This window comes from Canis lupus, chromosome 6 (assembly GCF_011100685.1).
Source record: "Canis lupus familiaris isolate Mischka breed German Shepherd chromosome 6, alternate assembly UU_Cfam_GSD_1.0, whole genome shotgun sequence".
Classification (NCBI taxonomy): domain Eukaryota; kingdom Metazoa; phylum Chordata; class Mammalia; order Carnivora; family Canidae; genus Canis; species Canis lupus.
The window spans coordinates 18193813-18215831 of NC_049227.1; the positions used below are offsets into that span (position 1 = coordinate 18193813).

General features: G+C 55.7%; 3 protein-coding genes across 9 annotated transcripts; 1 reads left to right on the top strand and 2 right to left on the bottom strand.

Moving 5' to 3' along the window:
- Positions 1 to 587: 587 nt before the first annotated feature.
- HIRIP3 (HIRA interacting protein 3) lies at positions 588 to 3760 on the bottom strand. Its single transcript, XM_038539866.1, has 7 exons — positions 3164 to 3760; positions 2966 to 3086; positions 2736 to 2850; positions 1519 to 2501; positions 1250 to 1418; positions 1068 to 1166; positions 588 to 981 (listed from the first exon to the last, which is right to left on the bottom strand). Exons 1-7 carry the CDS (start codon positions 3226 to 3228, stop codon positions 818 to 820), a joined length of 1716 nt encoding a protein of 571 aa, XP_038395794.1. The 5' UTR covers positions 3229 to 3760; the 3' UTR covers positions 588 to 817.
- INO80E (INO80 complex subunit E) lies at positions 2941 to 12122 on the top strand. Of its 6 annotated transcripts, XM_038539882.1 has the most exons (8): positions 2949 to 4026; positions 4182 to 4252; positions 4485 to 4537; positions 7004 to 7082; positions 7182 to 7293; positions 7669 to 7785; positions 10854 to 10949; positions 11544 to 12122. In XM_038539882.1, the coding sequence occupies exons 1-7, from the start codon at positions 3946 to 3948 to the stop codon at positions 10923 to 10925; spliced, it is 585 nt and encodes a 194-aa protein (XP_038395810.1). In that variant the 5' UTR covers positions 2949 to 3945; the 3' UTR covers positions 10926 to 10949; positions 11544 to 12122. The 6 variants fall into 6 exon arrangements, with proteins under 6 accessions (XP_038395807.1, XP_038395806.1, XP_038395808.1 ...); XM_038539879.1 differs by lacking the exon at positions 10854 to 10949 and having other exon boundaries at positions 2941 to 4026; positions 4101 to 4252; XM_038539878.1 differs by lacking the exon at positions 10854 to 10949 and having other exon boundaries at positions 2948 to 4026.
- On the bottom strand, positions 12063 to 17310 carry DOC2A (double C2 domain alpha). 2 transcript variants are annotated; one of them, XM_038539868.1, is made up of 11 exons: positions 17102 to 17310; positions 16145 to 16422; positions 15691 to 15770; positions 15394 to 15468; positions 15177 to 15286; positions 13550 to 13676; positions 13399 to 13458; positions 13159 to 13322; positions 12962 to 13043; positions 12789 to 12885; positions 12063 to 12655 (listed from the first exon to the last, which is right to left on the bottom strand). In XM_038539868.1, exons 2-11 carry the CDS (start codon positions 16407 to 16409, stop codon positions 12510 to 12512), a joined length of 1206 nt encoding a protein of 401 aa, XP_038395796.1. In that variant the 5' UTR covers positions 16410 to 16422; positions 17102 to 17310; the 3' UTR covers positions 12063 to 12509. The 2 variants fall into 2 exon arrangements, with proteins under 2 accessions (XP_038395796.1, XP_038395795.1); XM_038539867.1 differs by lacking the exon at positions 17102 to 17310 and adding an exon at positions 16708 to 17066.
- Between the last annotated feature and the right edge of the window lie 4709 nt (positions 17311 to 22019).

The window sequence follows — 22019 nt, forward strand, 5'->3', positions numbered from 1 at the left end:
GCAAAGTCCTAAAGTGACTTCATTGGCTCAGTCTGAAGCCAGAGGCCTGGGGTACTTGGATTGGTCAGGTCTACAACCTGTACCCACCCCTTTAAGGCGAAAGAATTGGCCCAGGGACTAAGTGGCTGTTTCCAGAAGGGGAGAGAAAGAAGACGTAAACACCAGCTGTCCCCAAGTTATTTCATTGTTTTTCACATTTTTCTTAAGGCCAGTTATTCACACCCTCCTCCCAGCTAGGCATCAGGTTATAACACAGCTTAAAAGGATGATGATGAACCCTGCTGGTCAGGGTGAAAGGAAGTGGGTAGGAGCCACACTCTTCTCTGATAGAACCTAGTGGCAGACTGGATGGCAGGGGCTGGAGGCTGGGTCTTCATTTGGAAAACCTGGGGGAAATGGAGCCAGACTGGGTGGGGACACTGGCTACCTTCTTCACCTTCCTGGCTCAAAGTACAGGGAGTGAGAATGGAGACGAGGTTTTTGTTGTTTGGGTTTTTAAGTAATCTACACCTCAAACTCACAACCCCTAGATCAACAGCCACATGCTCCTCCATCTGAGCCAGCCAGGCGCCCCAAGTGGGGACCAGTTTTGGCGAAGTGATTAAAACAACTCCTTTATTGAGGCTTAAAAAATAAACTCCTGCAAACAACTTAAACTAATGAGAATTAGGATCCCAATAACTTGTGTCCGTGGGGGCTGCAAAGTCTTTGAAGAAAGCTGTTACTGCTTTGCAGGCAAAGATTGGAATGGGGGCAGGGGGGTGCAAGTGCCATATCTGCCTTCTACAAGTGGAAAGCCTCTTGGAACGGGAGGAGTTCAGTTACTCTCTCCATCACTGCTGATGATGCCACGCATATGTGACCAATCCGGGGGTGGGACACGGGGCTGCTCATCATCTGAGCCCAAAGTCCGGCGGTATAGCTCCCCTGGGGGGTCAGCTTCTCCTGACGGGTTCCAAGCTGTACGTCTGCGTGGCCGGCCTGGGTTGGAGGGCAGGAAAAGCGGGAGATCAGTTGTCTGAGAAAATCTAAGCCCCATCTCTTGGGGAGTGGGAGGAAATCCTCACCTGAACCGCTGATGATGTTGGTAATGTCCAAGGAGGCCACCTCAGCTGCCTCCTCCCGCCGCTCTTTCAGGGCCCGGCACTTCTCTAAGGAAGGGTTACCTGGGGCAAAAGACATTGGTGATCCTCTTTTCCCCAGCAGCCCAGGCCCTCTCCTGCAGCCCCCAGGGCACACCTGGCCTCACCCTTCATGCCCAGGGCTTCCAGCTCTGCCCGGAGGACACTGACACGCTCCTTGTGTGAGCGGCAGGGGCCCAACAACTTCTTGTAGTTGCGATAGGCACCACAGGCCCGAATGTAGCGCTTTAGCCTCGTCACAGCTGGGTGGTCCTCACCACGGCGACCAGAGCCAGCCTGGCAAGGAGAGATGGCAGCTGCAGGCCAAACCTTCAGGGTCTGAGTCAGGGTCTCCCTCTTCCCTGAAGGTGGCCTCCCACACTATCTTTACCCTCACCTTCCTGCCTTTGGGTTCCGGACTGCCATCTGTGGAAGAGGAGGAGCTTCGGGTCCTGCCCTTTCTGGAGCTCTTCTTGGAAGACTGATTCTCCATCTCCCGCTTAGGGCTATCCCCTGCCTCACTGTCACTCACCTCCCTCTCCGAGTCACTCGCCTCACCGATACTGCCCACTTCTACTGTCTTTCCAGGGCCTTCAGTAGTTGGTTTCACCTTTCTCCAGCTGTCTTCCTCATCCTCGCTGCTTCCACTCTGCCTTTTCCCACCCTTCCGTGGGGTCCTATCCTTTCTCTTTCTCTGCACTAGGGACTCTTCATCTCCCCCGCTGTTATCTCCACTACTTGTCTCTGCTTTTTCCTTTTCTTCCTCTCTGTCCCTTGAGTCTCCCAGCAGTCTTGCTGCCCTGCTTTTCTGCTTACAGCTCCTCTCCTCCCACGCTGACTTATTCCCTCCATTGCTCCCGGCTCCAGCTTTCCAATGCTCCTCTTCCTCTCTGTTGTCTTTCTTCTTGGCTAGGGTGTCCTCCTCCTCGCTATCCTTTTCACTTTCCTGGTGGCTTTTAGTACCTTTCTTTCCCTCTGCCTTTCTTGTCCTCTGGGTAGGTTCCTTCTCACTGTCCTCACTCTCCTCCCTTGCCTGCTTCCTACTGGCTGAAGTTTTGCTTGGTGCCTGCTTATTCTTTGTCACTGGTTTCTTCCTAATCCTGCCTTTAGATTCCTCCTCCTCCTCTTCCTCGCTCTGTTCCTTGGAGACCTTACTTGTTCTGGCAGAGCCCTCTTCCTCCTCACTGCTCTCCTTCTCCACCTCTAATCCAGTCTTTGCAGTCAGGCCCCTCTGCTGTTCTTCTTTATCACTACTCTCCTCAACTGCTTTCTTTGAAGCTGGCTTTGGACTCTCCTCAGTTGGACTGACTTCTGCTGCCACCATCTCATTCTCTGCTGTGGGGCCAAAGCAGTCTGGACTGGAGGCTGCAGAACTGGGCTCTGGAATGTGGAAAGAGAAGAAGGTTGGGATGGGTTCCTCCTGTCCCTTCTCCCTCCACTTGGGATTGGTTGCCTCTGACAGATGGAGAGGGGCAACAGGAAACAGCTACCAATCAATCAAACCCCTGTGACCGATTCCTGACTCACTGGCCTCCTGCCGATCTCTAATGCCTTGGTATAATACATACACGGTAAATGCTTTTTGAATGAACCAATTATGCAGAAGGCACTAACCTGACTCCGAATTGAAACGGAACCTTTTCCTCTGGGGGCCACTGCTCGTGGTGGGAGGTCTCTTTGCCTTCTTGGCAAGATCTACCTTCTCTTCCCTGGCACCTGCTTCATCCACCTGTGCATGCGCGAGAGGGCAAAACGTGTATCAAAGTGTCGTTCCCTAGCCCCTCCCAGATCCCCTCCTCCTCGGCAACAAACCCCGCCTCCCGTGGCCCAGACTCCGTGCACACCTGCACCTTCAGCAGCTCCTTTTCCACTAGCCGCTTCAACGCCTGCTTCTCGTCGGGTTCCAGGTGGTCGCGGCCCGCGTGAGCCAAGAACCTCCGCCGCACGATGGAGTGCGTGAGCGTGCTGCGGAGACAGGTGTCAAAACGGAGTCCCCGTCCCGCCCCTGCCCTTTCCAACCCCAACTCTAGCCTCTAGTGCACCTGAGGTCCGGGCGGCCTCGGAAAAAGCTACAGATGAACTCCTGCATCTCGTTCTCCCGCGCCATTTTGCTCCACCTGGAATTGGTGGCTCCCGCCTTTTTTTCTTCTCGGCCTCCGTCACCGCGTTTGACAGGAGCTTGCGCACTCCTACGGTCGTGGCGCCGTGAGGAGAGGGACCGTTGGGGGGTCGGTGGCTGGTCGCTTGGACCGAGAACCTTGCCAGACAAAACTTGCTTGCCCCAGGTAATTGGAGAGTCTCGCGGCTCCTTCCTTTTCTTAGAATCAATCGTTTTTTAAAGTTCTCATTAGAAACCGACTTGTCGCCTGTAGCCTTTGGGTGTAACGTAATCAACCCGCGACACTGCTTCCGTCCGTGGTCACTGTTACTAAGTTAGGCCGCTGCGATTTCGAAAGACAGATGAAAAAGGATATCCTCGCCTGAAGACTAGGAGTCCCTGGGGGAAAGTCTTGTGGCTTGCGATTTGCTAAGCACAACCAGAATCGGCAAAGGTGCCTCCGGCGTCCGCCATCTTTATGACATCATCGCGTCGATGCGACACCATCTTCAGCGCAGCCCCTGGAAGCAACGTTCTTTTTCCGGTGTTCCTAGCAGGGCAGCCCCTGTGGTTAAGATCCTTGGGCGCGGGGTACGCCGGGAGTTGTAGTCCCGGCGGACACAGCCTTACGGAGTCTCCGGAAGTGGAGGCGTGAGAGGCCGGGCTGTGCAGGCTCCGGGTAGCGGGACGCCCGACTCCTGCGGGGCACTGCTCCCGGAGCAGGTCATGAACGGGCCGGCGGACGGCGAAGTGGACTACAAGAAAAAATACCGGAACCTGAAGCGGAAGCTCAAGTTCCTCATCTACGTGAGTGCTGGGGTGGGAGGTTGTGGGGGTTGAGGCCTGGCGCTTGTAGAACCTCAGTTTACCCACGTGTAAAGGGAGCGGAGTGAGCTGTCGCCGGGTTCCCGGCCCCTTTACGGATGGCTGTTGGCTCAGCGTCCACCTTGCCTGTGACACAGGAACACGAGTGCTTCCAGGAGGAGCTGAGGAAGGCGCAGAGGAAGTTGCTGAAGGTGTCCCGGGATAAGAGGTGGGACACGGTGGGGGTGGGGGTGGGGAGGCGGGAGGGCTGCATTCCTGCGGGTGTTGTGGCTCCTGTGGATCTGCATTCGGATCCCATCCTTGGAAGTGGGCCACGAATGCATGGCGCCTGGCTCGGGGCTGATATGGGGATCCAGCGGGCCAGCTAGAAGGGACAGGGTACAGGAGAACATTGCTGAGATGGGAATAAACACTCTTGTTCTCCCTGCCTCTTACCCTAGTTTCCTCCTAGACCGACTTCTGCAGTACGAGAACGTGGATGAAGATTCCTCTGGTGAGCAAGGTCATGAAAAATTGGTGGAGGATGTGGCTCCTAGCAGTTCAGCAAGCTTCCTGGGCCCTTCCTTATAGGCTTCGGAGGCTCATAACATCTCCAGTGGTTCTTAAATCTATTGCTTGTTCTTCACCTCTACCATTCTTTCCCTCAAGCATTTATTGCTTTGCACAGAGGATACAGTGGAATATTCATTCTGGCTGGGAGTAACAGGAAAGCAGAGAAACTAGGAGTTTAGATTTGAAAGGAAAATCAGGGTTGTATGGTAGTGATTGGAGTAGAACAGGAGTTGATAAACTTTTTCTGTAAATGGCCAGGTAAAAAATATTTCAGGCTTTGCAGAACTGTTGCAACTGCCCAGTTCTGCTGTCGTAGTGCAAAAGTAGCCACAGGTGATACGTTAAGTAAACAAGCATGGATGTGTTTCAATAAAACTTTATTTATGGATACTGAAATGTGAATTTCCTGAAATTTTCACATGTCATATGTAGTATTTTTTCTTTGAGTCTACCCCCACCCCAAACCCTTTAAAAACGTAAAACCCATTCTTAGTTTGCAGACCATGCAAAAGCAGATAAAGGCAGCATCAATAGAGTGCTCAAGAAAAGCCTTTCTCAGGAAGTAGTGTTTGAGCTGGGATCTAAATAAGAAGCAGAAACCAGTCTTGTGAAGATACAAGTGAAAGATTACTAGGCAGGGGGAATGACAGAGGCAAATGCCCTGAGGTAAAAATGGGTCAGGTTGCCTGAAGGGCAGAAGGGCTGAAGCATGTAAAGCATGTTTCCAAACTGTGTTTTGAGCCCTGCTTATTATGTCAGACCAAGTCCCCGAATACATACATACTTACAAGACAATTTAATGAAACAATGTTAAGTCATACATAATTAGTTCTGATGGTTTTTAGACCGCTTTTTCCTTTTTTTTTAAATTTATAATGTTGGTTGCAAACCAGTACATTGACTTCATGCCCCACCAATGGATCAAGACCCACAGTTTGAAAAAGTGCTAAGATAGACTTTGGTGGTCCTGTTCCAGCGTGGGTTCCTTATAACCCATGGCGCATACAAATCTCTCTCTGTGGTGCCTTTAAACACTGATGTGGAGTCAGGGTCAGCAGCCAGCAGCCAGCCAGGATACCTGTTTTTGTAAATAATGTTTTATTGGAACACACAATGGCCATTAGTCTATGTACGATAGGATTGGTAGATGATGGATGAAGTCAGAGAAATAGGCAGGAGCCAGCTTATGTAGGTTGAGACAAATCATTTGGCTCATACTCTTGTTTTTCATTGCCTGCCTATTCCTTCCCTGAGGTCTTCCAGGTATCTTCCTGCTGGAGGGGGTCTTTAGGACAGGAGCCATGAGAAAAACAGCATGTTCATGATCAGAGTGGGATAAATCTGAAGAGTGAGAGAGAGCCAGGGACGGAAGCCACCACTTGTATCCTGGAAAAGCCCACAGTCTGGTCAGGGAGACACCCACACATGACACATCTTAGCGCAGTGTGAGGAGAGCCCTGACAAGTGAGAGTTGAGTTTTAGGGAAAGCTAGCAAGTAACTGAGCCTGAGGGATTATGGAAGACTTCTCAGAATCGTGGTGGTTAATTTGCTTCTTAAAGGATCTGAGCAGAGAAATGGGGTGGCATTTACCCCAGGTACTAGTTATTTGTTAAATGAACAATGGGCCTTCTTGGTAGAAATGCATAACTGGGAGTTCACTGTCTTTTTAGAGGAAATAGTTGGGCATGATGTGAAGGAAGAGTACAGTTTGGTTGGAAGACCAGAAAGGTAGGTTGAGGCCAGATTAAGAAGCACTCCACATACTTGCAGGCTGTAGAGGATGTCACCAGGAAGGCTGTGATTAGCTTTACATTTAGATCATTCTGGAGTTGGAGTAGACCGTGGATGGCAGGAGAAGTGAGATTGCTGAGCTGGTGATTTTGATGTGGTGATGACCTGACCTGGTGGTAGTTGGAACGAGGATAAAGATAGGAGAGAGATGAAGGTAGATGAACAGGACTCGGGATGTGGGAAGTGCAACAGAGGCAGTAGCTGAAGGTTGCTTAGGAGACGGTCAAGGAGTCAGAGATGTGGGTTTAAGTCCCAGCTCCTCACCTTACTCTCTGGGCCTCAATGAACTCATCAGGAAAGAGAACGTGATGCCCTCACCTTCCTCCTTGGCTAGTTATGAACACAGGAGCGGTGGTGAACCAGAGCACTCCTGCAGAGCCTGGCACAAAGTTAAGTGCTTGACAGACATGTTACGATGGAGGAGTCCAGGCAGGAAGTCAGTTGAAAAGGATGTTTTATGAAGCTGGTGAAGCTGTGAGCCTCCCCCAGAATAGCACATATGTGCCAACTAGGGAGTCAGAGTCCCCGGGGCCCTTCTGTAGAGTTGAGACTCTACTTCTCTGAGGTAAGGTAGAGCCCCCCACCCTCCCTCTGACCAGCCCTCCCGTCTCACAGACTCAGATGCCACTGCATCTTCAGATAACAGCGAGACAGAGGGAACACCCAAGCTGTCGGACACGCCAGCCCCCAAGAGGTGAGAAGAAGCCGACCTTCTTCTCTAGGGGTGGAGTGGGAGTGGACACCCGGGCGTCTGGCTGCCTCTGACCGTCCCCCTCTCCTATCCTTTCTCCAGGAAGAGAAGCCCTCCGCTGGGGGGTGCCCCCTCCCCCTCCAGTCTCTCCCTGCCTCCTTCAACGGGGTTTCCCCTTCAGGCCTCCACGGCCCCCTCCCCGTACCTGAGCTCGGTGAGTTGCGGTCATGGGTGGGAAGTGGTAACTGAGCCACCTGGGAGTAAGGTGGGCATTGTTGGCCAGATGGGCCTCAGGGGAAGGCCAGCCCAACTCTGGGGACATCTGTCTGGGTGTGGCCAGCAAGCCTCCATTGGAGGGGTGTGAGGTCGGGGCTGCCCACTTCTCTCTGGCTTAGGAATGGGGGACAGGCGCGGCTGAGGAGAGCAGAGCTCAGGACACAGTCCTGCTGCTGTCCCTTCCCCTTCTGTTCTCGGGAGCCACACTCATCACCACCTCTTGTTTTTCCATTCCTCCTCCTGTGCGTTTCTTCCCTCTCCCCCACCCCATCTACTCCATTTCCCATCTCCATCCCCCCACTCCTGCCTGCAGCTGGCTTCCCCCCCCTACCCCCCATTCCCTTCTGACTACCTGGCCCTGCAGCTGCCCGAGCCCAGCCCCCTGAGGCCCAAGCGGGAGAAACGGCCCCGCCTGCCCCGGAAACTCAAGGTACCCTGATTGGGGGATGTTAGGGAGGGGCCAGAACGGCAGGAGGACAGCCATGCAAGGGAGGCTCAAGACAGGGGCTGGGGCCTGTCCAGGAAATTCTAAGGATTGATTTGGGGCTGCTGGGGGCCCAGCCTAGGGCTAGGCACTGAGGGGTGGATCAGAGAAGTCCTAGTCCACAGGCTTGATGTGGAGAAAAATGAGGGACAGGACCAACCTTGCTTGGGACGCTCAGAGTGGGGGCCACGCTCCTTGTTCCCAGGTATCCTGTGATGCCAGGCAGCCTTAGAACGGGTGGAGCTATGGGACGTGGACTCCTGTCAAGGCTGCACTAGTTAAAAACCACATGACCTTGAGCAGGTCTCTCTGACCCGCCAGGTCCAGTTCTGCATCTGTAAATGAGCAATCAAACCATGTGTAACAAGTGTTTCTTTAGCACCTACTATGTACCAGGCACTGTTCTAGGAGATGCAGAGAGATGCAATAGTGAACAAAACACAAAAATCCCCACCTTCACAGAGCTCCCATTCTAGCAAGAGAGTGGAAAATACACAAGATAAGTAGGTGTCAATGCCTAGAAATGGGGCCAGTTAGAGAGATGGGAAGCTCCAGAGCAGATGGGGGCTGGTACTTATGGGTGGATCTAGGATCTAGGATGTTATTTGGTCAGAGGCTTAAAAGAAATGAGAACCAACTACGTGGCTCTCTGAGCAAGTGTTTCGGGGAGAACAAGCAATGCAAAGGCCCTGAGGAAGGTGTGTGTTTGCCTTGTTCAAGGACCAGGAAGGAGGCCAGCGTGGCTGGAGGGAAGGGAGGGGTGGGTGGTGGGGTGAACAGATCAGAGAAATAACCAAGGGACAAGATCATGAAGAGCCTCCCCAGTGTTGTAAAGGCTGCTTGTACCCTGAAAGAAACAGGGAGCCATTGCAAAAGGTTGGGCAGAGGGGAGTCGACTCAGATTTATGGGATTCCCTGCTGTGTGAATAGACTGAGGAGGGCTGGGTCAGGATGGAAGTGGGGAGGCCTCTGAGGAAGGTCCTGCAGTGAAGCAACTAGAACTGCTGAAAAGTAGCTGGCAGATCAGTTTCGAAGATGGGAGCAGTGGGAAGACCAGCAAAGCCAGGGTTTGGGGGCCAAGCAACTGAAAAAGTGTATTAGCCTTTCTCTGAGACAGGGAGGTCTGGGAGGAGCAGCTCTGCAAGGGAAGACGGAGTTTGGACATACTGAGATGCTGTCTGGAAATGCCAGTGAGACAACAGGAGAACGTGAGCCTGGGGCTCGTGGGGTGCACGTTTTGAAATCCTCAGCATGGAGGCGGGTGTGATTGTTGGGGGAGATCGTACATGGAGAAGGAATGAGCCCCAGGAGCAATGAGGACACAGAAAGCACATTGCCCTTCCAACTCTGAGTCAAAGTGGAATTGGGACTAGACAAGACAGCTTTCAAATTGGGTAGATTATAAACACAAGGCACTGGAGCCAAAAGCAAAGTAGGAGGTCACGTTTGTGGTAGTTAGGAGTGTGGGTTCTGGAGCTCAGATCCCAGCTCCCCCTCTTACTCTATATGTGACCTTGGCCCTTGAGCGTGAAAAGTGGGTAGATAATGGGTGATAATGCTAGGCCTGCGCTCTCCTTGGCAGGAGTTTTGCTTTTGGCCTGTAGAGCAGGATGGTATAGAAGGCAAGGGTCAGTGAAACCTGAGCAGATGGGTAGAGGTGTAGCATGAGTGAGGTTTTCTGAGTTGCAGGGTCCTGACATAGAGGTGATGGGGAGCTGAGAAGTGACCATAGAGGAGAGAGAAGATTGGTTGAGAGAGGGCCCCGGATCAGCTGCTATGGTGGAGGGGGTAAATCTAAGAAGGCCTCAAAGAAGAGGTAACATTTGAGGCCAGGAGAAGTGAGATTTGGAAATTGCAGGCTGAGCAAGAGTGGAAGGAACACAAGGATGTCACAGAAGTATTGTTGAGGCTGATGCAGGAGTGAGAAAGGAGGACATCAGAAAAAAACGTCAGGTGAGGTGGGATCACAGAAGGCCTGGGTGCCTGGAGCCAGGATGTCCTGTATAGGGGTAGGAGTAACTGAAATTTCCGGATTAGTCTGAGGAGACAAGGGACAGCCGTGAAGATGGGAACAGGTCAGGTAAGAGCCTGGGCCCCAGTCAGACAGAGTGGGTTTGAGTCCTGGCTCTTCCACGAGCTCCCCATGTGACCTTGGGCAAGTCATTTCACCCTCTGAGCCCTGGCTTGCTTTTTCGTTCAGGGCGGGGGGTGGGGCTCACTGTAGGATAACATGAGTCAAGAGAGAGGAAACACATAGCCCAGTGCCTGGTCCCTAGTAAGCTGTGTATAAACAGGAGCTGCTCTCAGTCCCAGAGGCCACTGAGGAAGACTGTGCAGAGGTGGGACGTAGGGACTAGGATGGGATGGAAAGGTGGCAGCCAGAGGAGGGGGAGGCTGTCCTCACGATGCTGGGCCTCCTGTCTGTCACCAGTCCTGGGCAACTCCTGTACCCTGAACCCTTGACCAGGAGAGACAAGCCCACTCTGACACCCCCTCCCAGGACAACAGCAGGCCTGGGAGCTCCTGAAGAGGCAGAAATCAGCCATGAGGGCCGATGGAGTGAAAGCAATCCCAGGGCCACTGTAAAGGCACACAAGCGCTCCTGCCACCCCCACCTGGGGCCAAATGGGACACTGCTCCGGGGGGGCCGGGGAGGGCACCCGTGGGCCTGTGCCTAGAAAGTCTCCATTTGCAAGTCTCAGGTTCCACCTCTGACCACCCCCACCCCCCCTCAGGGCAGTCAGAATGGTCAGAGATCAGGAATGGACATCACCCAGCACATAGCAGGTGCTCACAGTTGTGCCCACAGAGCTCTCTGTGGGGAGAACTCCTGGCAGGGGGCGGGGGCCAGATGCTTGGGCAGGACAGAGGACACTCCCCAGCCTCAGAGGACACAGCAGGACATTTGGTAAATAGAAAAGGACACTTGAGATGGAGGGACTGGCCTATTCTCAGGCACTCCTTACCGCCTGTCCCTTGAGTAGAGGAATGACGTGCTCAGGTTTGTGTTTTAGAGAGCTCACTCTGGCTGCAGTGTGGAGGAGGAACTGGCTCTGGGAGAGGCTGAAGGCAGGGAGTCCAGTTAGGAGGCTGGTACCGTGGTAGCCCAGGTGAGCTGAGAGGAGGGCCTGGCCCAGGCCAGTGGCTGCGGGGATCCCAAAGAGGGGCCCGTCCAAGGTTTAAGAGGTAGTAGCCTCACACGGCGGGGGGCGAAGACCTAGGACCCCCTCCACCTAACCAGTGAGTCCCAAAGTAGGAGGGAGATGAGGCCAGTGCTGCCAAATGGGGTCTGAGGTGCCCAGGGGCGGGCCGGCAGGCGCTGCAGGCTGCCTCTGACTGGCTCTAAGTGCTATCACAGGGGCAGCCAAGGTGCATCCCTGGAGAGGGCAGGGCCTGGCCTTCTCCTGGTTCCCGTAAGACTCCCACCACCACCACCACCACCACCACCACCACCACCACCACCCTCATCACTGCCTCCATCACTACCCCTCACCTGCAGGCACTTGCTGGGTTGAGACTCCAGGGGCTAAGGTGAGGCAGGCCCCCCCAATTCCAGCACTGGCTGGCTCAGCTGTGTCCACTCCCCCGGCATGAGCCTTTGCCCCCTCCTTGCCCCCAGAACTGCCTGCAGAGGCCCCACCAGCCTTCTGGAGGTCCAGTGCCTCCCTGACAAGCCCTCCCTGTGTTTCTTCCCCCTGCTGCAGATGGCGGTGGGACCCCCCGACTGCCCTGTGGGAGGGCCGCTGACCTTCCCGGGCCGGGGTTCCGGGGCTGGGGTGGGGGCAGCCCTGGCCCCACTGCCTCCACCCAAGATGCCCCCGCCAACCATCCTGAGCGCCGTCCCTCGGCAGATGTTCAGCGACGCGGGCAGCGGGGACGATGCCCTGGATGGGGACGATGACCTGGTGATCGACATCCCGGAGTGACCCGCCCCCCTGTGGCTGAGCCCCTGCCCCTCGCCCGATGCCAGCACACACAAGCCCCCCAGCTTCCGCAGAGACGTTTATTGACGCCCAGTTGCCATGCCGCGGCCACTGACACAATCAGAAAAGGCGTAAACATGCACGAATGTCCCCTGGAAGGTGGGTCCCCACTGGGGAGGGGGGCCCTCCCATCTGGGCCCCATCCAGGGGACAGTTAGTTAAATGAGTGGCCAGGAGCATCTGCCGCCTCTCAGAGAGGCGGAGACCGCATAGTGGTCCCCCCATTCAAAAGGGCAGCTGTACAGGGCTAGGTTGGTTGGTTTTTAACGAAGATTCTGTATTAAAGGAGTGGCTCTTTTTTTTGTTTTTGTTTTTTTTGTCCTTCTCTCTTTTGGAAACATTCTCCTCCTCCGAACCCCTCCTAATCCGACCTCCTCCCTGTGGGCTGAGGGGGACGGGGCAGCCTGGAGAGGCAGGAGAGGAGCCAGCAGCCCCCTGCGGGCGTGCACAGGATGGGTGTTTGCATATTTGCATGGTAGCAGTCAGGCAGGAGGAAGTTTGCATATGTGAATATAGATCTCCACGGTCCCTCACGAGAAGACAGACCCACGGTTACGCGGACTCTCACAAAATAAGACAGGTAGTGGGGGCGGGGCATCTACCCCGTGTAAACGTGCAACACACTCGTGCGAAGGTTGGGTACTGGACCCGGCCCGAGGGGCCTGTGCAGGGCAGGTGCGGTCCCACTCAGGCTGAGGGCAGGGCCCCAGCCGCTGGGGGCAGCTCGCTGGTCAGGGTGTGCCAGCGTTCCAGGGCTGCGTCCGGCTGCTGCAGACAGTCGCTCCAGTGCTTCCGGGCCTCGCCCCGGGCCCCAGGCCCCAGGGACACGCCACCTGGGAAGGAGGAAGGGGTGGGCAAAATCGGGGCCCATCTCACTGCCAATATGCCCACCCCTCCAACCCCCTCCAACAACACCACCCACCCCCCATCCATCAGCACCACCCAGCAGGCAGGCTCCTCCCTCACCGATGAAGTCATTGGATTTTCCAATGTCATAGTCCCAGACTGTGACTTCCAGAGTCTTGGTGGCCAGAACAGAGAGCTCCATCTCATAGAAGAAGTCCTGAGGTGGAACAGCCATAGCTTCCATGAGGCCCTGCCCCCAGCACCCCTCAATTTCTGGGCCCTGCCTTGCTTACCTCATTAAATTCCGGATTGAGAGTCTTCTTCTTCACACACGTTTTGTGCTTGGATTTCTTATCCACATCAGGCCTCAAGTACCTGCGGGGGGGCGGGGTAGTGGAGTGGGGCAGTTAGGGACAGATCAGGCCCCAGAGGAAGATGGTGCAGAGGTCAGGCTGGGGGGAGGGGGAGGAAAGAGGGAGGATGGGCTCACGTCTTGACGTAGGGGTCGGAGTAGCCATTGACGTCCATGGCAGCCAGGTGGGCACAGCGCACAATGCCCACCAGCAGCCCCCGGCGCCGAGAGCTGTAGCTGAGACTCAGTAGGATGCGCCCACGCTCTTCCAGCAGCCCAGGGCCCTGCTCGGCTTGCTCCAGCTGTAGGGCAGACTTAGGGGTCAGCCTGCATCCTTGCCACCTCCCACCCAGATGTGGTCCCTCTGAGGTACCTCACCTCCTTCAGGTAACAGGAGATGCCCCTCAGGGCCGCTGACATGGAGGATGGTGAAGCCAACTGAGGAGGTGAAGAGAAGATTCTGGAAACCTGGTCTCCCTGGGGCTGCCCCCCCACCCCACCTGCAGCACCCCACCGGCCTCACACAGACCGGGACCTGGCGCTCAAGGCAAATGTTAAAATGTTTCTTCTGTGAAGGCTTGAGGCGGCGGAGGGGTACTCGGATCTCCCCGATGAATTCATTGTGGCTCAGCTTATCCTCATCACAGACGGAGATCCTGGCGGGGAATTATAGGGTCAGGGCCCCCTGGCATGCCTGAGCCTGCTCCCCTGTGGGAGAAAGGTCCTCCAACTGAACTCAGCACCTGAAGCCTATCCTAGCTCTGCCCCAAACACTCTACGCCTCACCTGTCTCACGGGCTGTGTGGTGGGCACCGGGCCTGGAGCTGAGGAGGAGTGAGAAGGACGCTGTGATTTGCCCTGTTCCCCTGGCCCTCCCTCTCCAGCTGTCCAGGCCATCCCGGGTCCGTCAGGACCTGCACTGCTCCTTCAGGAGGCCCTCACAAAGCCCGAGCACCAGCACCCTCTGGAGCCTCCATTCAGAGCCTGGGGATTGGAGCCAACTGAACAACGTGCCCAGAGCACACGTTGGTGGGTGTGGGTCAGATTGTGTGAGCAAGGGCTAGAAGCACCTTGAGGAGCCTTGGCCAGTCACACTAGGACCCCACACCTCTGGGACTCCTGGCCTTGTCTGCATGCAGCAGGGAACCAGTCTGGGAGAGACCCAGGAGCCCAGCGAGTAAGAAATGATTTTTAGTTCTCTTCATCCCTTCTTGCAGCTCCTGGTGCTTCCGTTGTGACACTCAAGCTATGTCACAGGGGAGAATTTATCTTCCACTTCTGGCACCTACTAGCTTCCTGTGTGACCTTGGCCAAGTCATCTCCCTATGCCTCAATTCCCATCCATAAAATGGAGATAGGAGTACCCACCTCCATCAACTGCCAGGATCAAGAGAAATAGATGTAAAGAGGCAGAGCCCAGCGCTGGGCACCCGTGAGTGCTCAGCTACTCAGGCCTAATGCTCTCACATCAGAAAGGTGGGCCAGACTTTCTGCCTCACTACCAGCAGGGTGACCTCCAAAACAACCCTGACCATGCCCCTGTCCCCATGCGAGCCCTCCCCCACTTTCCCCATTGCCAAGAATACAGATAAAGCCCTGGGTTATGGTCCCCTTCACTCCAGTCTCTGGTCTCCAGTCGGGGACTACAGCCCCCACAGCTCCACCTCCTGGGATGATGGAGCACGTTTCCTTCACTCCTTAGCACTGGATGTTAGGGGGGCACAGGCAACAGAAGGGGCAGACATGTCGGGGCTCTGAGGAGGGCTCTCAGAGACCAGGGAAAGCTTCCAAGAGGAGGCACAGCCTCAAGTATTGAATGAATGGTATTTAGGCTGGCCAAGAGAGGGGGGCACTTTCCGTGTAAGAAATATAACAGGCAAAGGTCAGGCTGATTGAACCTGGTCAGCCTGAAGAAGTCAGTCTGAAGAAGTCCGTCCTCTGCTGGAGCAGCAGTAGGAGGAAATGTTTGGGGGGCAGGAATGCCAGGGAAACATTTTGGCTTCCTGCCAAAGGGGATGGGGAGCCAGTGATTATTCTTGAGCATCTGAGAAGGGCTTAATGGGAAGCAGATCAACCAACCAAAGAAGGTGCCAAAAAGAGCTCTCAGAGGAGGTACTGACTGGAATCCTCAGGAACAGGGAGAATGGAGCCCTCACCTGAGCACCTTGTGGGTGATATCATCATCCGTGATCCCACTGTATGTCAGGTCCTCATTCCAGACAGGATTCAGTGTGTTCCTCTGAGTCTTAGTTTTTAGCTTATTGGCCTGAGGTGTGGGGACGAAGATTCTCAATATATGTCCCCCAGACATACAGAGCCTGAGGGCAGGGGAAGGGTGGGGACAGACCCACCAGCTGGGTCAAAGGCTATTACCTTGCAGGCTCCAGGCAGCAGGTGCAGCTTGACGTAGGGGTCAGCAAGGCCATTGAAATCCATGGGCTTGAGGCCCTGCAGAGGACAGAAGGAAAGAGGGCTGCAAGCTCCCAGCCCTGCTGCCTGCCTCCCTCCCTCCCTCTGCAGAGTGGATCCTTGGGGTGTGGAGAGTCAAGAAGAGGGGTGCTGGGGGACAAGGGTCGGGGGAAGGAGGACAGGTCCAAACCGGACACCTGGAACCCGCCCCCAGGGTGGGAGGCACACAGGGCCAGAGCTGGGGAGGCAGGGAGTGCCCACCTTGGCCCTGAGAATACTACAGTGCAGAGTGCAGGAGGCCTGGTCGTAGAGAAGGTCGAACTCCAGCATGCCCAGGGCGGCTGGCAAAGAGGGAAGAGGTAGCGTGAGTCCTGAGTTGATGTGTAAGGCAGGCGTGTGAGAGACCACCGGGCAGGCGGGCTGTGGAGCCTGTGGTGCTGGCGGGTGAAGGTGTGTGCCTGTCGGCAGCGGCTGTCAGCCTGCGAGCCTGTGCGCGAGTGTCTGGGTCCCTGGCTGGGCCGCAACTGGGGCTGTGTGGGTGGCTGAGTGTCTCAGCAGAAATATTGAATATTGAGCCTTTCTGAAACTGTAATCTCCGCCCCGACTGCAGCTGAGGCGGCAGTGCCCGCCTCCCCCAACACGCGTCCCGCAGAGCCCCGGGCCCCAAAGCCCCCATTCAGCCCCCGGGGCCCTCCATCCAAGCCCCCAGACTCACTGGTATCATCCGAGTCGTAACTGTCCACCTCAGCTCCGTCCTCGGGTGTGGTGGCCCCAAGGAGGGCTGCAGGCGGGGCCAGGGCCAGGGGCGCCAGCCGAGCAGGGGCCTCCCTGAGATCTCTGCCCCCGCCTTCTGGTCCCAGTGCCCGGCGGGGGAAGTAGTCAGAGATCTGCCGGATGGGCCGGATGGGCCCGGGGCACACGTTGATGGCCATGTGCTCCTGGATGTTGATGGTCATGCGGTCGCCCCTGCGGCCCCTCATGCAGCACCCCTGGCTGCGAAAAGGATGAGAGGGAGGTCCCAGAGAGTGTGAGCCCCAGGTGGATTCTTCATACCTGCCGGCTGTTGGCAGACGGCCAGGCGGCCACCTCCCCAGCTGGTGGGGCCCTCCCGGGCTTCCCTGCCCAGGTGTCAAGGGAGAAGGTGGCCTGTACCAGCCCGCAGGCAGACAGGAAGCCTGGGCCCCCCAGACCCCTGTTTTGCTCCCCCCTCACCCCCGCCGGGCTGCCAGCCCACTCCCCCAGGCAGGTCCTAGCTCCACCTCAGCCGTGCCCACATACCTTTGGATGGTCCCGGTGTCATCTTTCCGGCTCCTGGCCCTCATCCCGGGATGCCCTCCGCCCCTGGGCTCCTGCCTCCCTCGGAAGCAGCCCCACAGGCACTGTCCATCCCTCTGCACCAGGCGCTTGTCTGGCCCAGGGGGCACGCACCCCTCTACGCTTTCCCTGCCCACTGTCCTTCATGCAGCCGCGGGATCTGCCCGCCTGCCTGACTGGCCCCCCCGCCCTGCAGCCCAACGCGGGGACCCCTGCCTCAGATGCCTCCTCCTGAGACCGGCAATTCAAGACGAGCCAGAAATTGCAGCCTCCAGGGAGCTAAACACCCCGTGGGCACACAGGCTAACACGCACGCTCGCCCTCACCCTCACGCCCCCGGCGGCCCAGCCCTCTGCACCTGTGTCTCTGCCTCCAACAGGTGCCCAAGCACTGGGGGGACGGCGGGGACAGGCTGGGCGGTGGCGGCCGGCGATTCCCGGGGCGGCCAGCGAGAAGAGCGCGGAGTCCGGCGGTGAGAGCCGAGAGGGAGGGAGGGTGAGCAGGAGAAAGTGCGGGGAGGAGGGGGTGAGCGAGGTGGAGGCGAGGATGCAGCCGGCGCAGGCGGCGGGGGGCGGGGAGGGGCGGCCGGAGGCTGGGGAGGGGGCGGGACTCTCCCGCCCGCGCCCGCCGGGCACACTTAGGGGCGCACGCGAGTGCGCACACACACACGCACACACACACGGGCACTCCCGCGCACACGCCTGCGCCCACGTGCGCACGCTCGCACACATGCACTAACCCACCCCGGAGAACTTCGCGTGCACACACTCGCGGACACACGGGCTCCCTGCGCCACCGAGAAGCAGCGGCGAGAACTGCCCGGTGTTCCCCAACTCCCCGGAGACCCCGGGCCCCCGCCCCTGCCCCTGCCCCTGCCCCGGCACCGAGCCCGCGGCGCCTCCCTCCCCTGCGGGCTCCTCGCTTCCCCCACCCCGGGCCTGCGGGACCCAGACCACCCGCCTGGTTGCCATGGCGACGCTGCGCCTCCTCCCTCCTCCCCGGCCCCCCCCGCGCCTCCTCACGCCCCTCCCCCACGGACAGCGCCCGGGGGAGGGAATAGGTTGTTGGGCCCTCCCCTCCCCAAATCCGTAGGGGCGGGGCTTAGAGATCCGCAGTCACCCGGGGTGGGCCGGGGGACGGTATCCGATCCGCTCGCGCTCGCTGGCCTGGGACCCTGGGGGGCCCTCTCCCCGCCAAGCCGGGCTGGGGAACCTCACAGTCTGACGGAGGGGACGGGTCCGAGGCTGTGGCTTCCCCCACGCCTCTTCTCTGGGGCTGTCCAGGCCTCTCTCCTGTGGTCCAGCCAGCCCCCAAGGGCCGGGGTCCCCTTCTCGGGGATGGCATCTCCCTTGGGAATCCACCCTTCCTCACCCCACCCTCTGCCATGTCCAATTCCATCCCTCCCGTGAGGCGTCGGGCTTCTTTCCGAGCCTTGCAGTTCGCCATTTCCCACCTGAACCCTGCCATCTGCCTGTCAAACTCCAGCCTCAGATCTTTGCTCTTCTTTGCCCCAAACCCGCCATTCCCCTAAAACAGAGCACCTACAGTGGCCTTCAAGCCCTTAGGTCCAAGACCCTGACTCCTCCCATCCCCATCCCGTCACTCCCACCTCCGTGGCTGTTGGCAGGAAGGTTACCTACAGTCCCTAGAACAGACCTGGATCCCTGAGGCCTCTGGACCTTTGCTCATAGGACCTCCTCTGCCTGAAAGAGCTTCCCTTTCTTCAGGGTCATCCTGGGTCACCTCTTCCTAGGACCTTTCCTGGAGCATCCCCACCCCACCCCCTTGCTTCCAGTGTGCTGCCTGCCTTAGGCTCAGTTCTACCTGCTTACATTTCTGTCTCCCCCACCACCTGGGAGTGTTATGGAGGCTGCCCCAAGCTGGGCCTAGCACTAAGTTGGCATCCCTAAGTACTGTGATTTAAAAGTAAGAGAAGTGTGGTTGCACAGTAATGTGAATATAGTTAACACTACTGAACCGTACGTATGCTTGCAAATGGTTAAGATAGAAATATTGTTATTTGTATTTTTTAAAAGTACACATTTAAAAAAAAAAAGGTTTTATTTACTTATTCATGAGGGACACAGGGAGAGGGAGAAGCAGACTCCATGCAGGGAACCAGACAATCCTGGGTCTCCAGAATCATGCCCCCCCCTGGGGGGGGGCCCGAAGGCGGTGCTAAACCACTGAGCCACCCGGGCTGCCCACAATATTTTTTTTTAAAGAGAGAGAAATGCAAAGTCAGACCACACTGAGATAGCACTTATCACCCACCAGATGACAAAACTCAAAGCATCAATTAACTCGCAATGTGTGCAACGCTGTGGGTAAGTGGGCAGGCACCACCTCTGCGGAGGCCATTCTGATGGTGGATGCCAAGATGCCAAATACATAGACTCTTTGACCCAGAAATTCTACTTCTAGGATTTCTACTTCTAGCTTATAGGCTGGCCCATGAGCAAAATAATAGAAGTTCAGAGCTCTGAAATGCAACATGTTTGCAATGACAAAAGACTGGAAATAACTTAAATGTCCACGAGCGGGGTATCAGTTCAGTGGGTTTTGACACAATTTCATGTGATGAAATAGTATGCAGCCATGAAAAAAGAGAGCCCATGGTACTTGTATGCACTTGCACAGAGTCATCTTCCCAGTCTCAGGTTAACCTAAAAAAGTAAGATGCAGAACACTATGTGTGGAATGGGGAGAAAAGAGTTTATATGTGTTTGGTTTTTTGTGTGTAACTTATCCCTGGAAGCCTGCCCAAGAAGACATTGAGCTCTGAGGAGATTGCTATGGGGTAGAGTAGGGCAGAAATAGGAAACGCTTATTTTCCATCCTTTTGTACCTTTTGAATTTCGTACCAGGCACATATGTTGCCATGCAAAAGAATATGTTAAAAAAAAATATGTTAAAATATATTTAGAGGCAACCAACAGGTGTCCTTTGGGACTGTCCAGGATAAGAAAAAAGGCAGGACAAAGGGAGACTCCATCCAGGACCAGAGCTGGTGGGTTTGGCAAGAGGCAGAACTGGGGGAGTGGGGGCTGGGGGCTTCCGGGGGGGGGGGCAGGGGTGCTGGCCATGAATTCCTGCCTCCTCTGCTTCTGCCTTTCTCTTGGCTTCACTCAGATCCAGCAACACACCTGCAGAAAGCCTTATTGAGGGAAGGTGAGGATAAAGCCGGAGCTGGAGCCAGTTGCAGGGCAAATGGTAGACAGTGCTCAGCCCTGGCTTGTCCACAGATAGATTTTCATCCATCCGTTCAGCCAATAAATATTTATTGAACACCTACTATATACTTTGGTGCAAGTCTATAACCACGATCAGTGATCTCTAGCTTCGTAGCTTTGTAGGGGAGATAGACAAATACACAGACAAGTCTAATGCAGTGAGACAGACAGGGGATGATCAGAAGGCCATGAGAGTTCCCTTCCTAGGGAAGTGTTATCTCAGCTGAGACCCGAAAGATAAGAGAAGTTAACCATTTCCTAACTGGAAGGGGATGCAAGCGAGTCCTAGGCATAGGTGTGTGCAAAGACTGCAGTGTGCTGAGTGAGGGAGGTCATGCAAGAGCTGAGGTGGGTGGGTGGACAGGGCTGAGCAAGAGTCTTGCAGGTCAGGGTAAGAAGTTCATAATTTACCCAGGTACTAGGGGAAGCCATTGGAGGGTTTTAAGTAGTGCATCTGAGTGTTCTGGTTTGTTCTCCCCGAGGGAAGAATGAAGAGACCGAAGTCCACCAGTCCACAGGCTGTTGGAATACCAGGGGAGGTATGGGTATTGAAATAGTCAGCAATGGAGGGTGAGGGAGGTGGATGGATTTGAGATTTATGTTGGAAGTTGAGCTAACAGGTCTTGATGATGGCTTTGTCCAGAGAGAGAGAGGGAGGGGTTGAGATGACTCCTGGGTGTATGTATCCAGCAGAGCATCTCCAGAACAGTGAGACCATTTGCAGCAATGGGAAGCAGGAGCCCAGTCTGGGGTAGGAGAACCAAGGGCTCCATTTGAGATCTATTGAGTTGGAGATGGTTTTGGACATACAGAGACACGAAGCAGGAAGTTGGGTAGAGGAGTCTGGAGCTCAGAGGAAAGGACTAGGCTGGAAATATACATTTGTGAGTCACCAGCATATAGATGGTATTTAAAGCCATGAGACTGAATGAGATCACCTAGGGAGAGAGAATATAGACAGAGAAGAGAAAGTCCAAGGCTGAGCTGGCTGTAGAAGGAGGAACTCTGAAAAATCACCAAGCATGGGTCCCCTGCCAAGAGGCACAGGCCTGTGCCCTCAGAATGAACAGAGGTAACCATTAGATTTGGCAAGTTAAGAAGTCGTTGGTAGACTTAGCAAAAGTGGTTTCAGTAGAGTGGTGAGGACAGAGCCGGGTTGGAAGAGATTGAAGAATACATTCAAGGCAAGGGAGCAGAGACAGCAATAGACAGCCCATTAGAGGTTGTCCGTCTAAACCATCCAAGAGTTCGCTCCCCTATGACCTCTGAGGGCAGACCGGGCCCTGGTGATTTCTATCTAAGCCATAAATGGAGCCCAGCACAGAGCAGGAACGCAATACAGTTACTTAATGATTGGATGCATGAATGAATGATAAATCACTGCCTGTGTCAAAAGGGCCTTTTCTGGTGGGGAGGGCAGCTGTATGCTTTTGGGGGAGATTGAGGAAACTGCCAGATCCACTCCAATGGCTAAAGGCTCTGGACCCCTTCTCCTAGCTAAAGGAGGCAGCAGCTGCAGACAGGCCTGGGGGTGGGAACCCGGGCTCTCAAGTCAAAGAGTCAGGTTGCTGGACTCTCCACTGACCCTCACGTGTAGGTGACTTTGGGTAAGTCACTCCCTCTTTCTCAGAAGAGAGAAGTATAGGCGAAGGAAGCTCACAGGAGGTCCCATAGATGGTAGTCTGTCTCCTTTACCCCATTTCCTCCTTCCTGGGCTTAGTGTTCAGGAAATAGCGGCTGATCAGGGAAGCAACCTTGCCCCGCTACTGGGGGGAGACTGGCTGGGTACCCCCCAGAAGGCAAGACAGACGAGGGGTAGGGACCCAGGGTAGGAGGGCGCTTATATCCGAGGAGAGAAGAGCTTCCAACACGCCACAGACACTTGCCCAGTTTGGGGCAAGTCAGGGAACTGGGACTGTCAGGGATGGCTGAACAGGCATCTGTGTAAGCAAACCAAGAAGACCCTGAAGTGTCCTTGGGCTTGAGTGGGGCGGGACATATCTGTGACAGACAGGCCCACCTGCCAATCAGAGGGACGCTAAC